The 16,409-nt window shown below is 42.4% G+C and overlaps 5 protein-coding genes across 5 annotated transcripts; all 5 read left to right on the forward strand.

Annotated features, from left to right (window-relative positions):
• Positions 1-92: 92 nt before the first annotated feature.
• LOC145695433 (meiosis-specific nuclear structural protein 1-like) lies at positions 93-1,585 on the forward strand. Its single transcript, XM_081772417.1, has 6 exons — positions 93-278; positions 324-632; positions 675-792; positions 834-1,065; positions 1,108-1,383; positions 1,429-1,585. The coding sequence occupies exons 1-6, from the start codon at positions 111-113 to the stop codon at positions 1,523-1,525; spliced, it is 1,200 nt and encodes a 399-aa protein (XP_081628543.1). The 5' UTR covers positions 93-110; the 3' UTR covers positions 1,526-1,585.
• Positions 1,586-1,666: 81 nt separating this feature from the next.
• On the forward strand, positions 1,667-3,625 carry LOC145712101 (uncharacterized). Its single transcript, XM_081789788.1, has 4 exons — positions 1,667-1,849; positions 1,908-2,306; positions 2,347-3,336; positions 3,375-3,625. Exons 1-4 carry the CDS (start codon positions 1,699-1,701, stop codon positions 3,623-3,625), a joined length of 1,791 nt encoding a protein of 596 aa, XP_081645914.1. The 5' UTR covers positions 1,667-1,698.
• Positions 3,626-4,054: 429 nt separating this feature from the next.
• On the forward strand, positions 4,055-7,857 carry LOC145712102 (ubiquitin-protein ligase E3A-like). Its single transcript, XM_081789789.1, is given in 7 exon segments — positions 4,055-4,245; positions 4,286-5,453; positions 6,000-6,310; positions 6,312-7,241; positions 7,293-7,431; positions 7,476-7,636; positions 7,680-7,857. Coding segments are annotated over 7 exon segments (2,874 nt in total). The 5' UTR covers positions 4,055-4,149; the 3' UTR covers positions 7,749-7,857.
• Positions 7,858-8,837: 980 nt separating this feature from the next.
• On the forward strand, positions 8,838-12,432 carry LOC145710494 (uncharacterized). The gene is made up of 4 exons (XM_081788260.1): positions 8,838-8,923; positions 9,004-9,241; positions 9,888-10,019; positions 12,218-12,432. The coding sequence occupies exons 1-4, from the start codon at positions 8,908-8,910 to the stop codon at positions 12,345-12,347; spliced, it is 516 nt and encodes a 171-aa protein (XP_081644386.1). The 5' UTR covers positions 8,838-8,907; the 3' UTR covers positions 12,348-12,432.
• Positions 12,433-13,886: 1,454 nt separating this feature from the next.
• LOC145695426 (protein VAC14 homolog) lies at positions 13,887-16,335 on the forward strand. The gene is made up of 7 exons (XM_081772410.1): positions 13,887-14,041; positions 14,080-14,164; positions 14,209-14,543; positions 14,588-15,051; positions 15,096-15,624; positions 15,689-15,973; positions 16,014-16,335. Exons 1-7 carry the CDS (start codon positions 13,996-13,998, stop codon positions 16,241-16,243), a joined length of 1,974 nt encoding a protein of 657 aa, XP_081628536.1. The 5' UTR covers positions 13,887-13,995; the 3' UTR covers positions 16,244-16,335.
• Positions 16,336-16,409: the final 74 nt, after the last annotated feature.

Below are 16,409 nucleotides of genomic sequence, written 5' to 3' on the forward strand. Positions count from 1 at the left end.
CATCCCTTGTTTTTAATCGTCTCTAGAACATGTTTTGGAAAAGTCGACTTTTGAAATTTTCGACGGATGCTCTTTAGTTTTAAAAAATCCTCTTCTCTAAGGCACAAAAGATGGAAAAATTCAAGGACGAGAAGCTCCGTCAGCGCGTTCGGGAAGAGTCCGAAGAGCTTCGGCAGCTGAAATCGGCGCTCGTCCGAGGATATGTGAACAAGGAGCGAGAAAAGCAGATCCTCGAGAAGATTGAGCGCCAGCAGGAGGCTATCGTCGAAGAAATCCAGGTAAGATTTGTTCATTTATTCTCCTTGTCGATTTAACTCTTTTAGTCAATCGTTCTCACTGAGCAAAGCCAAAAGGAGCATCAGGAGGCCGAGGAACAAGCCGAAAAAGAGAAGCAGAAGAAGATGATTTGCTACAAGAGCGAACTTGGCAGTCAATTAATCGCGCAGCGGGAGGCTGAGGAGCGCGCTTACTTTGACTATCTCGAGGAGAAGCGCCAGTGCGACGAAATGATCCAGAAGATCCAAGAAGAAGATCGAGTCGCGCGAGAAGCTGAAATCGAGAAGAAAGAAGAGCAGCGCCAGTATATCGAGAAATTCAAACAAGAGCAGGCTGAATGGCGAGCGCAAGAACTCGTAAGTACAGTTGTTCTTTCTCTATGTCTAGTTTTTCTTCAGAGACGTAATCAAGAAGAAGATGAGCGTGTTGCTAGATACAAAGCAGAAAAAGATAAGCAGCAGCAACAGGCAGAGACCAAAAAAGCAGACAACAATGCTGCCAAGGAATACTGCCAAGGTAACATTTTGAGGAAGAGAAAATGATAGTTTTTATTTAAGAAAAACTTGGAAACATGCTCAAGGCAATTCGTCAAGAACAGGAAGAGTTCGAAAAGCTCGTCTGCGAGTTGGCTATGAATGAGCAAGAAGAGCGCGCCAAGCAAGCTGAGAAGGAGCGCGACGAGAAGGTGATCCGCGATCGAGAAGAGCTCATGCGTGTCCATCAGCTCCAGACTCAAATGAAGCAGGAGCGACAAGCCGCTGAGCAGGCTCAGGAGAATCTCTACAGAGCGTAAGTTTAGCTTCTCATGGAAGGTAATTAATCGTTGTTTAGTCAAATTATGGCGAAGTTCGCTGAGGACGACCGAATCGAGCAAATGAACGCTCAAAAGCGCCGAATGAAGCAGCTAGAGCACAAACGAGCGGTCGAAGAACTCATCCGAATTCGCCGAGAGAAGAAAGAAGAATCTCACAAGCAGGCGATCGCCGAGCGAGAGCGCGAAGCCCAGGAAGCTAGAATCAAGGCGCAGATCATTGAGGAAGAGAGACAAGTCATTCTGCAGCAGCATGCTGATCAACTTCTTGGATATCTTCCTAAGGGTGTCATTAGGTAATCTTACCCAAAGCGTGGCTCCTTTTAAAACTTGTTTATTAGAGACCAAAAAGATCTCGAGCGACTTGGAGAAAAGTACATCGAAGCTTACAAGCCAACAAGCCAGCGCGAATTTGAAAATCATTTCGGCGAAGAATAAGTCAGCCTCCCGTGCCTTAAACTTTATATTTTATTGTAAATATAACCAATAAACATTTTTTTACAAAAACACTCTGTTCTCTTCCTTGATTTCAAGCAAGTTTATCTAGCGCGCACTGTTTTTTGATTGGCCTAGAGCTTTCCGAGTTGAAGGAAGAATCGTTAGATTTTCTGATGTTTGCCAGAGAATGCAGAAGAATAGTTCCATGTCAGATTTGGAAGGTTTCACAGAGAGGTGTGCAGATTTCGGCTCCTGATTTGGGGAGAATAGGTAGAAAACATAGAGGAAAAGATCACTGGAAAGAGAATTATCGCGTCAAGTTCGGTTCTTGTTTGATTCCCATCTAGGTTTTTTGAAAACGATTCGAACCGAAATTAGCTAGAGGATCTTGAAGAGGAAGAAGAATTGCATCAGGGAACGATAATATTTCATGCTGATCCCTACCCTTCCCACATTCGTAATAGATTTGGTTCTTCTGATGATTTCAAGCATCTTTTGCGACCTGACAAAGAATGGAGCAGTTTAGCATCCAAAAGATACGTAAAAGAAGCAGTTTTTAATGCAATCGAAGCATCTAAGTTCATCCCGAGAGATATCCGACGAGGAACGGTAAAGAAAATTCTTTCTGCCTTGGTAAATGAAGATGGTTTTTGCTACAGGGTGAAGGACAACTGTCACATCTCGCTATTGCCGTGTCCGATGATTGAAGAAAAAGAGCTCAGACTACTTGGAATGAGCAGACAACTGTTTTATCCGGAGAAGGCAAAAGCTCATTTACCAGGTGACACTAAACTAGAATATTTTTGCTCACGGTTTTGTAGGCGATCAAATCTTCGAGTTTTATAACGGAGAAACTATCGTCATAGACTCACCACTCATCGCTGGAAAAGTAACCTCCGAAATTCATCCGACTTCTCAAAAGCTCGAAAAGCTCTTCATCCCGCTAAATCACGAAATCGCCACCCGAAAGCTTCCTCTTTTTCAATCCGAGCATCATCAGCTCTTCGAGTTCTCCCCAAAAGCTGTTTATTCTTTCAAAAGATCAAACTCAAAAGGAAGAGTGAAGGGAATCACGACGCATAAGATTGGAGGAAAAGCGTCCTTCGCAACTCATGTCAAGCAAGCTCTCTTCGAAAATGGCCTCTCTGGTACTCCTGTGAAGATAAACCCCAAATTGAAAGAGAGATTCCTCAAACTCAGACCGAGAAAATCGTACACAAAATTTGAAGCAAGAAGAATTTCGTCTAGCTCTGCGTTCAACATTGAACTCGGTTCGAATTCAGTTAAAATTCAATATCATATTTTGGATCTGACAGATATGATACTCCCAGTCTTCGAAGACATCGCAAAATTTCGTGGAGAGAAAATTGTGCTCCCTGATCGTACTATTGAAATCTTTCCAAGTGAAGTTCTGGAAGGCTCGACTTTTGGAGACGATTTCAAGAAGGCCCTGACGATAGAGATCGAGCTTGAGAAAACGGATGGAAGTTGGGAAATCATCGCCGAATCTGTGCTCAATTCAGAAGTGATTGTCAACAATAGAAACTCACACGAATCAAACAACCAACTGCTTGATGAGATACTTTTAGCGCAACGACAATATCTTCCATTTACTGGAGCTCCTGGAACGGATCACGAGAAAACATTTCTTCGAACGTTTTATCAGCGAAAAAATGGGCTCAAGTCTGATGTTAAAATTTCTGAGGACGAAATTCGTTTTGCATATCTAGGAGCTTTGATTTCGAATGTAGCTGGAACAATTTTGGCGAAAAATGGAGCGTCTTTTGTTACCCAACGTTTCAAAACTCTATGTAGGGACAAATCTCATATACTTTCTCATACATTTTAGCGTTTATTGAGCATTTTTGTCAATTCGTTGTTCCCAGCAATTTCTCGGAATTGACCACTCTTCACGCGCCATGCTTAAATCCTCTGGACTCTTTTGTCGAGTACTCAAATGTGAAGCTTTTGAGAAATGTCGCTGATGGAAAAGAAATTTCAATCGTAGGACAAGAAGCTGGGAGCATCGCTGATGCTGGGAATATTTTCAGAATAAGACAAGAGCGAGCCAATCATCGGCTCAAAGTAATGGGTTCATAATAACGAACAAAGTTCCGTAAAGCGCATAATTAATTGATTTATATACTAAATGATTATATAATCTCCCATATCAACCCATCGTAAAGCCCTGTATCTTTCAGAAGCTCTTCGAAAGATAAATCGATCGAAACTGGCTCTAGCGACTTTTGAAGATTTCAAGTACAGAAATAGACTCTATTTTCCTGAGCTTGGTTTCTCTGTCAAGAAGAGATTTGAATGGCCAGAAAAAGAAGGACTTTTCCGGGTGGAAGTATCTAATGGAAAAGATTTTAGCCTTGATGTTAACTTTGTTTAATTAAAAAAAAATACTGCCCAGAACTACATGGAAATCACGTGACGAGATGCTCTGCATGCATATGATGCACGACTTGGCACTCGCCCGAGGCGCATGACTTTCCCCTTTTGAGCAGCTTTGGCAAGACAGACACCTTATCAATGCAGACCATTGTATAAAACAAGACTAAAACAACAACATATCATTTCTTCAGAGCATTTTCCCTCGGCAGCATAAACAGTAAGAGATCATGTCGTTGACCAAGGAAGAAGTGAAGAAATTGGTCGAAGAGTGGTTTTTCTACTTTCGATCTGCTGGAATTCCGGCGAATGAGTCGGCAGCTCAGGTTATTTTTTCTTTGATTATAAGTTTTAAAATTGGAATAGGCTGTTCGATGTGTTCAAAATGGCGAGACCTCGCCACCTCCTAAAATCGACCCTCCCATTGATGGTCTCCCTGGAACACGTACAGTAGTTGTTAATGCTACTGCGTCTGACCTTGACCAAGAGGTCAACACTGAGGCGAACGAAGAGCCCAAGAAATTTGATACGAGTAAAGAGCTTCCTGCACCGCCAGTTATTGTTGTTGAAGAGCCACAGGAAGAATCTGCTCCGATCCCACACAGAACACGACGACCACGATACGATACTCAAGTTACTGTAATTGGAACAGGTGGTGAGTCACCAGAAGGCCCTGTAGAAGAATACGAGTCATTTCTAAATGACGCGGTGGAAGATGACTTCGAAGCTGCAAATCCAGTCGTTGACGAAATTCCTTCTTCTGAAGCCCTCACTGATCCCCTCGGAGCCAACATCGTTGAAATGATGAAAACACAAGAGAGCAGCGACACTTATCCAGCTACGATTTTTGAATTTTACGACTATCTCAGGAGAAACAAGCTTACATCTCTGAGAACTCTTGTTAGAACTGTGTTCTCTTGTCCCAAGACGTTGGCGATGTCCTTTAGACTCGAGGAAAGTGAAGAGACAGACATAACCGACGTTAACTCACATGACTGGGGAGGTCTTCTGCGAATCTACGAAGTAATTGACGAACACCCGCTGCTTGAAGAAGCAGTTCGAAACTCCATCACAGTTCTTTCATGCCACCATTGTTTCTCCGAAAATTGGAAGCCTTTTCCCGTTGGATATCGCGTTGTCGCCTTGCTCAAGCTTTTACTGAATCCTTATCTTGGAAATGAGTCGTATTTTGAAAGAACCATGCCTGCTATTTGCAATTTATTCGGCGATTTGTCTCAAAGAGATCAGGAAATCATCGTCGAAAAACTCTCAGTCAAACCAAAAACGGATCTTTCTGCCATCGTTCAAAACCTCCATCAGTTCATCACTTTCCGAGTACTTGAAAACACGCCAGAAAAACTGCTCAACGATGATTTACAAATTGAAAATGCGCTGAAAACGATGAGGCTCGTGTTTTTTGCTTCGCTCGTTGGTGGAGCAAGAGAATCGGCAAACCTAAATTCGGAAATTGTCGACATCAGCAGTGCTACATCAATGACCAGTAGCTGTAACAGCTCGGTAATTACGATTCCAGGCTGGTGTTTGATTCAGTGCTTTTTTGATTAGAGCCCCTGGTGGGGCGGCAAAAATTTTTCTCTAGTTTATTGTTTATTGCAGACTACACCCCAAAGAAGGGGTTACAGACATGGCGATCCCCCATGGATCCCCACGCCTGCCCGTGAGTGAACAGTAACTTTGACAGGCTTCCACCAGCCCCAACTTCACCAAGTGGGGTTGGTCTTATGGTTTTTGATGTGGGTGTTTCGGATTAGGGCCCCGTGTGGGGCGGCAAAAATTTTTCTCTATATATTGTAGTTTATTCGGTACTACACCCCATAAAGGGGTTACAGACATGACGATCCCCCATGGATCCCCACATCTGCCCGGAAAAGTGGCAGGTGATGATGATCAAAATTCAATACCCAGATTTTCTGCTTACAGATACCATTATGGTTTTTACTAAAAACACCCTCATCCGTATTTTTCATCCTTTTCTGGAGCATCGATCGCAGAATCACTTAATTTAATATATGCCATGTTAAAGATAATTATTTAAATCACATGATCAAACGCTAAATAGACGAAGGTCCTCTCTCCCGCCTCCGACGCTCCAACTCAATCCAAAAGCTCGACAATCAGATCGCTGACATTCTCCGCGGCAAACGACAGACCGATGATCGAATTAAAAACATCCAAGAGGACCCCCTTGCAAAAGCATTCAATGTGGACTGGTCGATCGTGGAGACACCGTTGATAGCTTATAATGATTTTATCAACCCTCATATCAATAAGAAACTAGAGGTGGACAAGGACTATGTGAATTACAAATTGAATTTTGAAGATGGACAGAAGAATTTTACGATGATTTCCTATCCTTTTATTTTGGGAAAGGGTTGAAGAAAAATTATACGTAAAAGAAAAAATTTTAATTTCAACCCTGAAAGATACCGCGACAAAAACCATGTCGATGTTTTACGATAATCGGGTAAATCAAATCCGTGAGCGCAGACGAGTCCTAAATAGAATCCGCCACGATATCGAACTCTACGAAGCTGGGGAAGAAACTGAATTCAGTCCAGAAGATCAACTTCCGTCGCCTTATCTCATTCTTCGAGTGCGAAGAGCGTTTATTGTCGAGGATGCTCTCTTCAAACTGGAATTGGTTGCCGCGGAGCATCCTCATGATTTACGAAAACAGCTCTGCATTGAGTTCGAGGGCGAAGAAGGAGTTGATGAAGGAGGTGTTTCGAAGGAGTTTTTTAGACTCATTATCGATCGAGTCTTTAGTCCTGATTATGGGCTTTTCATATTTGACGAGGAAACGGACTATTTCTGGTTCAACCCTTATCCGCCCATATTCGGCTCCGAAGAAGAGAAGGAATACATGCTCATCGGAATGCTCTTCGGCCTTGCAATTTACAACAACATCACAATGGACGTTCATTTTCCTCCTGTCCTCTTCAAAAAAATTCTTGGCTTCGATGGATTATTTGAAGACCTGGAACACACGCACCCTTCTATTTACAGAAGTCTTATCACTTTGCTACAGTACGACTCGCAAGAGCTCAGTATCGAGGACTGCTTTTGCTTGACTTACGAAGTCTCACGCAAAACCGTCTTTGGACAGACGGTCAACCACTCGCTTATTCAATACGGCTCCGAAATTCCGATAACAGAAGAGAACCGAAGCGATTTTGTCTTTCGTTATTCAGATTGGCTTCTCAACAAGTCGATCAAAAAACAATTCAATGCATTTCTACGTGGTTTTGAGCTGGTTACAGATGAGTCTCCATTGAAAGTACTTTTTAGACCTCAGGAGAGGGTTTTCTGAATGATTTTAAAAGAAGTATTAATAATTATTGAACCAAAATATAAGCAACTCGAGCATCTCGTTTGCGGTGAACGAGAATACGATTGGGACAAGCTTCGGGAAGGATGTCGGTACGAAGGATTTGCTGAGTTTGACAAGACAATCAGGTTTTTTTGGGAAGTCTTTGACTCTCTTTCAGTTGGTAATTTACTTTTTGATTGTCCTTCAGGCAAATTTTATTCTAAGAAAAACGCAAAAAACTCCTTGAGTTCTTCACAGGAACCGATAGATGTCCAGTCGGTGGCCTTGCGAAGCTAAAAATGACCATAACAAAGAATGGCCCTGAATCAAATCGCCTTCCATCCGCGCATACATGTTTTAATATCTTACTTTTACCAGAATACCAGGTTTTCAATACTTCTCAATACTATCTTGTGATATATTTTATAGTCGAAAGAATTGCTTGAGGAAAGATTATTAAAAGCCCTGGATAACTCGATTGGCTTCGGAATGATCTAATTGATTGTTCGCTTTCAACTCAAGACTCGCAATTTCACTGTCCGATGGAAAGTTATCATACTGTTTATAAATAAAGATATGTTTGTCTTCGTAATTTCGAAATGTTGAGGAAAAAATTTCGTGTTATCGCTGCATCGCTAAAATAAAACTTTACTCTCTTCGTTTTTTGAACTTTAGGGGTCTTCCTTTTGCGGAAATAGCCCGTCACCGCAAGAAAGTAGCCCAAACGGTCGTCGGAAATCAGCGAAGAAAAATTTTCCCTGACGCGCTCTCGCCTCAAGCTAGTGTGTCACGACTGGAAGCAGCTGTGCAAAGACGGGTGATGTTCGTTTTCGTTCGTTGAAGAGTGCTGGTTGCGCTTTTGGTAAACTTTGTTTGCGGCGGACTAAGCAGGCCTGAACGGAAGACGGAATTACCATAACTGACCTTTTTTCTTGTCACTCTGAGGTTGACCAGCCCAGAACATAAATTATCGGAGCGCGCTTTTCTTTAAATCCAACTGGCGCCAGGTTACTGTTGATGCGTCTCCAAGGAGTCTACATGCAGGAAGCCTTTCTGAGGGAAAGATTGCGGCTTCTTCTATGATTTTCGGAACAGCCAACTTCGTTAATCTGAATAATGAGCAAACTTTTAGAATTGTTGATTCCTCTTTATGAGAGTCAATATCCGGGTTTAAGAATTTCATTTGTATTACAGTCATCATTTACCTTTAAAAGTATTGGCAAAATGATTATTTTCATTACGATTTGTATTAATAGCTGAATAAGAATTGCCACAAAAACGATCATGAAAGATGAGTCTCGAATCAGTCTTTTTGTTTAATTATCATTTAACTGACACAATGATTATATTGCTGAAAAATCCTTAACCGGATATTTTTCACCAAAAACTTATTTATAGCTCAAATTCGCAAACTCAGCTGATGATATGATGATTTCAAGCGTCCGCCTGTGCACCCCAAAAGCGAGGCACTGATTATTTATCACTGTGTGTCCAAGCGGCGCTGCTCTTGTGCATGCCTGCAGCGCCATTTCGTATTTACGAAAAAGCTGAACATCTGGCATCATCTGCAGAGATCAACATCCCCAACAGGACGACTACCAGAGCTTCTTTAGTCTTTAGACGATATCCCAAGAATTCATACAAAACAACACAGATTATGGAGCAACTTCAAAGTAAGAAATCGAATTGTTTTTGAAAGTCATAAGTTGGATCAACTTATTACAAAGCTCGCCGTATAAAACCTTGTTTCTAGCTCTCGCATATTTGGAAAACATCCGACGACTTCGAATGTACCAGACAAACATCTCTCTTGGATTCCAGCCCTACCCAGCGACATGTTTCAACCCTCCCTACTACCATCATAATCGCCACCAAGCTGCGCAAAAAATCAACAACGAGCCGAAATTTGACTTTCATAAGCTTGCAGAATCAGCGACGAAGGATAAACCGACGAAACGCAAGTTGAGGCCGAAGAAAGAATATATTTGCAGGTATACTTTTTGATTAGATTTTATTCTTCCGAACGATTTTTACTCAAAAGCGGGACAATAATTCGTCGGAAAGTTTATTTATCTTGAAATATACATGCCCCAAAAAGAATCTCTATTCTGAATTAATCCAAAACGTCAGCAAAAGACTTGGTCAAAATTCCAATAACTGGCCAGCTGTATTCTGGCAAAATACCAGTCGAAAAGTTTATTGCTCCTAGCGCAAAGACAGGCCCACATAGCCGTCAAAACTCTCCAAAAGTTGGAACTTACAGGTCCAGGTGGACGGGGGCAATAAATGTCCTACGAGTTAGCTCAGTCTGTCGTCAGTTTAAGAGCCACAGAAGCCAGCTGGCCCTGTCTTCTCCAAAACATATCAGCAATAAATTAGGAACTTATTGCAGCGCCGTCAACATAAATCAAACTTGTAATCCTTTGGGAGCGGGATGCTCAGTGGTCTGATCTTTGTGTCTTAATATGTATTTTGTTGACAGAATCTCATGTCGCCCGCAGCGGCTGATGGGAGCGTCAAGCTTCTCGGCTAAGTCCACCAAAATCCCAAACGAAATAAAACGAGACGTTTTTATGCTTCAGAGAGCAAATTCTCAAGCAGATGTGCTCCCGCATTATTTCTTAGTCAATTCTTTAGATTCTGCCAGCGGCACTTTACGAAGAGCTACAATCTGATGATCCACGAAAGGACCCATACAGACGAGCGACCCTACAAGTGCGATATTTGTCAAAAAGCCTTCAGAAGACAGGATCATCTCAGGGACCATAAGTAAGTTACTAAAATGTCCTTTGAACGGAGCTGTCATGAAGAGGTCTGGTAGAATGTCCACTTGATTCAGCATTGAAACTCAAGTAGCTCAGGGCCCCGTAAATCGCCAAACAGGTGCATATTATCATCTCGTTAAAAGTCAATTTGGTGGAAATCTAAGGTCACGGCACATGCCCCTGTATCTCAGCATTTACAGGATGCACCTGCCCAAGTGCAAAGTGCACATTTCATTCTTGAGCAGCAGCACCGGAAAGAAAAGGCTTGTGAAACTTTCGCTCAGGTCATCGACTTTCTCGGAATTCAGATCAGAATCATACTTGATCATCATTCAATTCCTGGTAGTTAAATTGATAAGGAATGCGTTTATATACATCGTAAACGAGTATTTACATAAAATCCTCGAGCGCTCGAGTCGGTCCACTTCTGTAAAATGATTTTCCTCGTAAAACACTCGAAACGCCGCGATTCATTTCCACGCGGGTCCTCGTCCAAAGGCGCTTCTTTTCAGAGGAGCTTCCTCTTTATGCTTCCGGCATCGAGCAAATACAAAAAATATGCATTTGACCGGACACTTTGCACCTTCCGCAGGCAGTAATTACGGGTGCGAAAACGCCGGGAGCGTGTTCTCCGTGAGAATTGACTTACGAGTTTCCTGACAAGGAAATCTCACTTGATCCCTCTTGGACCTGAATTTTTCCACGATTAATTCACCCTTAGAAGTTCTAACTCGTTATTTTGAACTTACATAAGAAATACTCCCGAGAATTGAACGGAAGCCCTATCAGAAACGGAAGCATGCGCGACTGATGGTCGTTGACTTTTATCCAACTTGCAGGGAGTTAGAAAAATGCGGAAGTAAGTGGAAATTTATCTAATTTTGTCGTTTCCCCTGCATCAAAGTTGCCGTACTGCTATCCGTTTGGCTATTCAAATTTGACAGGTTCAAGGACACTCTCACTTATCCAGCTCGACAAGTAAATAAAGCTTCGCTTCCGTTTTCATGATTGCAATTTTTCGGAATCAACGAGGAGTTTATTGAGTTTCATCGTTTAAAAATATGTTGCGGGAGTAAAAATTAGCGCACTCCAAAATAACTAGAAATCTTTTGCGTGATTTGGTCAATACTTGCAATTTGACATCAGATGATCAGTTTAAAAGAGATTTCATTGACCTTTTCGGGTGACTTTCTGAGGTCAAATTCTTTCATTGAGTTGACTTCTTTTGGTTATTTATTTTGGAGGAGAAGAAAGTCTGTGCACAGTAGCGATTCTTGTAAAATTGCTTTCGCCTGCGGGACTGGCCCTCGAGCGAGCGCGACGAGGAGGCGCCAATCGACACACACAGCCTGCATTGCGGAAGCGCAGGAAGCTTGGAGTCGGAGTGCTCTGCTCATCGGCTAGTGACATGCACCTGTTCTGCGGCCCTTAGCGCGGTCTTCATTAATCGTAAAATCGCGACCGCGCTTTTATGCACATTCAATGAGCATTGGGCGTCTCCTTATCCCCGCGATAAATGATAGATACTGCTACCAAAGGAACACCACATCCATCAATCATCTTGAAAAGCTTCACAAATTTAAAACTAGCTATTCTGCAATCGTCATTTCCGGCAGATACTTTGCGGCCTTGTTGTTGTGGTTACAGCAGAACTGATTGTTCCATACAGTAGCTCCAGCATAACTGCACATTCTGATCATAACTTTAGGAACCAAGTTAGAATCAACCAGATTCGAGACTGTTTCTAGTTACGAGCGAATATTGTATGACGATAAATTATTTTTCTTCCTGAAAATGAAGTCCTAAAATAAAAGCATGAAAATGCCAGTTTCCTGCATTTGAGTGCAGCTCAAACAGCTGCGTTTCGCAGCTGCTTCCGGCCGCTCGGTAGTCTTCAAGGCTTCCAATTATTTCCTATTTCCACTGTCCGGGATCCGGATATTTGTCCTTGTGACGTGGCTATATTACCAGAAGACGGTTAAAGTAACAATAAGAGCAGGTGCATCAATATCAAACCCGTCGCCAAGGAATCTGATGAGCAGTCACCGCACGGAAACTTATCGTCCCCACGCGCAATGGGACCATTTTTTGAAGCTGAGGGACTCAAAACTGATATCATAGAGGACAGCTCCTTCCGAGACGGAATAAACACAAACTGATCAATGCTCTTTTTTTTTCAAGACTCATCAAAGTCTGCTTTAGATACATACACGCACCCGAGAAGCCGTTCAAGTGTACAATCTGCGACAAAGGCTTCTGTCAAGCGAGAACGCTCAGCGTGCACATGGCTACTCATGAAAAAGCAGCGAAGAAGCAAAAGACCCAGAGCTGATTCTGATAGATTCTAGCGCTTGCTGACCGTATTGATAATAGATTATCAAACCTGTTAATATATGAATATATTATTTTAAAGCTTTCTTCTTTGAAAGGTATTCCTTGTTTCTTGGCAATTTTCTTTGATAGAAACTCGTGAAGTGTTTGCAAAAACACACTTACCACTTTGAAATTCCAGCGCGAGCTAAAGTCGAGCACGCAAGTTATGAGAAGATGAGCTTCTTTGTATTTTTTCTTAGTTTTTCGAGATTTTCAACTTTTGCCGAAGCTCAAGAATGTGGAGGAGAAGTTGACTTATTTGCTGGGTTCATCACTTCGCCTGGGTTTGAAGAAGGAGAGGAGTATGCTGCGCGACTGGAATGTGTCTGGGTAGATTTTAATTGAGTATTAAAAATAGAAGATTATTTCCAAGAATTTTGCAGTTGAGGAAGGAGTGATGACAACAATAACTTTTGACGAAGAATTCGGAATCGAGAGCCAAGAATCTGGCAGACAATGCTTCGACAAGCTCTTTATCCGATGTAAGCTAGCTTTACTGTTATAAGTTTGAGATGAAATATTTCTAGCACCGAGAGCGAGGGAGCGGCAAATTTGTGGGTTATCATACCAGCAGGGCTTTGTCGATCAATCAAACATAGTGAGTCCACCCGAAATTGCAGTTCGTGGACCGTTTCAAGCTGTCTTTGTGTCTGATAGCTCTGTGAGTGGTCGAGTTAAGGGTTGAAATTAGAGATTTATGTCTTTTGTTTCTGCAACTTTGATCCTTGAAAGGCTTCAAAATGTTCTTCACCGTCGATGGATTGACAACCACTACTCTTGCTCCTCCATCAACGCTGCCAGCACTTGTAGAGACTGCAACAGAGCAGAACACAGTTGAGATACCAGAACCGAAGCAAGAAACTATCGGCTGTGAGCTTGAGAAAGAACTTCATCCGCTCGGAACAGAAGCAGTTTTGAAATGCCCTGACGGCTTTTACTTTGAAGAGGGCTACCAAAACTTGACTGTTGTTTGTGCTAACGAAACTACTGTAGATTGGATCCCGGAAATAACTGAATGCGTCGCTACTGATGATCAGCTAGGTTTGCTTTTGAACTACGACTATTTTGGACTTTTGAAATTACAGATTTGATCGATTACTACAAGCACATTTCACTCTGTTGCTTTGGCGGCTTCTTTACGTCTTCAGGAGTTGTTACAGTGATTCTGGGCTACAACGTCTTTCAAATTATGAAATTACAGTTTCTGCTTATTAGTTCTGCATCTTGAATAAAATACTTATACTCGAAGCCATAGAGAAATTCCCTCGCTTGTTTTGATTTTCAGTCGCTCTAGCATTCCTTGAACCGAGTTTCGTTTCCAGAACTCACTTCACTGATAGTTCGGCGAAGAATCGCTTCAGATCTACCTTTTGCTTTTTTGGTCAAACGAGAGAACGTAATTGCCACAGTCGACTGTATTATACCGATGATTTCAATCGGTAAGTTCCAAATCGCCGCTTTCTAAAGTCCTCCAGCAGCACTCTTCCATCACGGAGGATTCTCGTGGGAAAATCATCCGCGCAAAGTAGAGAATTTATCTTTCGCGACGCAGTGAAAATTCATCGCTAAAAATGAGAGAATTATAAAACTCAAGAAAAAGGCGAGAAATGGCAGCTCTAACCGAAGCACAGCAAAATTTATTCAGACAATTAGGTACTAGAAATCACTATTCATCAAAAATAAAATCTCAGGCGATAAACTTTATGAAAAAAGAAAGGCAGCTGCTTTAGAAGTTGAAGTTAGGGCAAGAAATGCGATTGTAAATAACAACTCTTCGTAAGTTTTCATATTTTCTTTCACAGATGAAAATTCAATTCTAGCGACGCATCTTTGCTGCTAAACGACCTTGGAAACGCATACCACGGCAGCAACTCTCTCAACCTTCGCAAAGGCGTTCTTCTCGCCTTGGCCGCCGCCGCCATCGGATTCTCCCAAAACTCCGGTCCTTATCTTACCGAGCTTCTTGAGCCAATCCTCTGCGCCGCCACAGAATCCGACTCTCGTCTTCGATACTTCGCTTGTGAAGCACTTTACAATGTTGCGAAAGCTGTTCGAGGAGTTTTGATTGACACTCATTTTGTGAACCTGTTTGTTATTGTTGGGAAACTCAACTCGGACGTGGATCAAAATGTACGAAGTGGAACCGAGCTTCTAGGTAAAGTACAGCCTTGGGCGTCTTTTCTACAACAATAAATTCAGATCGTCTTCTACGAGATATCGTCCTCGAAGCCGAGCGAGCTCCTGACATGGGCGCCCTTCTCCGCGAACGAGTTTATGCAATCGACTCCAATGCCCGTTCTTTCGTCGCCGGATGGATTTCTGTCTTGTCTGGCAATCCTCACGCTGGTTTGAGCGCTGTCCTTCCCGGTCTGGTCGACGGGCTTTTCAACGCGCTGACGGATAGTAACAAAGAAACGCATTCTCTCGTGTGGACGGCGCTAGAATCCGCTCTGCAAGAAGCACCCCGCTGCGATGTGGAAAAAATGATTCCGATCGTTAGCCAACAGTTGTTGAAAACCAGCGATGTCGTTTGGACGCAACGATATTTGGCGCTGATTTGGCTACGAGCGCTTCTACCGCTCAAGAAAGAAGCTACAGTCAAGGCTACTCCAGTTGTTCTCGAAGCGTTATTCAAACTGCCAGAAGATGAGCTCACAAATACAGTAAGAACTTCTCATAGAAAGCAATTATAATCACTTTCTTTCAGAATTCAGGTGATTCAACCGAACAGCTGCGGCAGAGCAAAAAGAAACGAGAAGTCAAAGACCTTTCTTCTCAAGTCAACACTCTTCTTCAATTCGATTCAACGAAAGACGAGATTCCCCAAGAAACAGCGATTCGTCTTTTGAAAATCACCTGTCCCTTTCTCGGCCCCGACAAGCCCGTTTCAAAACGACTTGCGGCGTTTGAATGGGTGATTTCAGTCTTTCGGTTGAAACAAGACCAGATCGAAGACGAAGTTCCCTGGTTGATGCTCCAAGTTTTCTCGGCGATCAACTTGGACGAAAATGAACGAGTGCGCGAATCTGGCATGGCGTGCTTGACTGAAATCGCAAATTTGAACGATAAAACTTTTGATACGTTCATTGAAGTGCTTTATTCTTCGTTGAACGAGATTTCTGCAAGATCTGATCGACAGAAAGTGGCATTCGTGGTCAGAAAGCTTTGTGAGAAACTTGATGGGGAGAAGATTTATTTGAAACTCGGAAGTCGACTTGTGCATCATCAAGAAACAGGTAAAGAAAAATCTTATCTTTGCTTGTTAAATCGAATCAAGAAGCTCGAAATAATGCTTTTTAGATGCAAAAGTCGCGACGATTCAACTCCTCAACCTGCTGCTCGGGACAGCTCCAGAACTCTACAATTTCCGAAGAAAACTTAGAGAGCGTCCTCAAGAAGTAATGGAGAATTTCAACACAGTCTGGAAGGCCTGGGTCAGCTGTCCCGTTTCGTCACTGTGTCTAGCTCTTCTGGGGAAGAGATATCAACTTGCGTACTCGACAGTGAAGACGCTCGCGGAGATGAATTTGAACAGTGCCCATTTGGGAGAGATCGATCGACTAATTCAACTTCTTGAATCTCCTGGTAAATCAAACTGCCCTGATCGTTAACTATTTCAATTCAGGTTTCACGTGGCTGCGATTCGAACTGCTCGAAAAGCCTCATGCCTTGATCGCTTCTCTCCGCGGCCTTCTCATGATCTTGCCTCAGTCAAAAGCGTTCGACCTCCTTCAAAAACGCCTCTCGCTTATTCCCTCCGAAGCACCATTCAACTCTAACTCTGCCGATTCTGCCCGAATTTCGCCAGAAGATCACGAGCTCTCCAAAATATTGAAGTCTAAGCTAGAAGTCTAATTTTACAGCCATTTTTGCCAATTTACAATTTGCCCTGTTTGTCTTTTAAATTTCTTCATTCTGTAATTCAATAAAATGCCAGTATGCAGCGATTCGAATGCTTGAAACTTCAGAAATTTTGTAAATGAAAAATTGGAAGATTTGTAAATTTGATTATTTTATTAAC

Source organism: Oikopleura dioica, chromosome 1 (assembly GCF_907165135.1).
Source record: "Oikopleura dioica chromosome 1, OKI2018_I68_1.0, whole genome shotgun sequence".
Classification (NCBI taxonomy): Eukaryota; Metazoa; Chordata; class Appendicularia; order Copelata; family Oikopleuridae; genus Oikopleura; species Oikopleura dioica.

Coding starts and splice junctions, on each gene's coding strand:
- LOC145695433 (XM_081772417.1), top strand. CDS start 111: ATGGAAAAATTCAAGGACGAGAAGCTCCGTCAGCGCGTTCGGGAAGAG. Junction 279..323: donor CTATCGTCGAAGAAATCCAG/GTAAGATTTGTT, acceptor TAACTCTTTTAG/TCAATCGTTCTCACTGAGCA. Junction 793..833: donor TGCCAAGGAATACTGCCAAG/GTAACATTTTGA, acceptor TTTTTATTTAAG/AAAAACTTGGAAACATGCTC.
- LOC145710494 (XM_081788260.1), top strand. Junction 9,242..9,887: donor AAGAAAGAATATATTTGCAG/GTATACTTTTTG, acceptor TCAATTCTTTAG/ATTCTGCCAGCGGCACTTTA. Junction 10,020..12,217: donor GATCATCTCAGGGACCATAA/GTAAGTTACTAA, acceptor AGTCTGCTTTAG/ATACATACACGCACCCGAGA.
- LOC145695426 (XM_081772410.1), top strand. CDS start 13,996: ATGGCAGCTCTAACCGAAGCACAGCAAAATTTATTCAGACAATTAG. Junction 14,544..14,587: donor AAGTGGAACCGAGCTTCTAG/GTAAAGTACAGC, acceptor CAATAAATTCAG/ATCGTCTTCTACGAGATATC. Junction 15,974..16,013: donor TCAACTTCTTGAATCTCCTG/GTAAATCAAACT, acceptor ATTTCAATTCAG/GTTTCACGTGGCTGCGATTC.
- LOC145712101 (XM_081789788.1), top strand. CDS start 1,699: ATGTTTGCCAGAGAATGCAGAAGAATAGTTCCATGTCAGATTTGGAAG. Junction 1,850..1,907: donor GAATTATCGCGTCAAGTTCG/GTTCTTGTTTGA, acceptor GAAATTAGCTAG/AGGATCTTGAAGAGGAAGAA. Junction 2,307..2,346: donor GGCAAAAGCTCATTTACCAG/GTGACACTAAAC, acceptor ACGGTTTTGTAG/GCGATCAAATCTTCGAGTTT.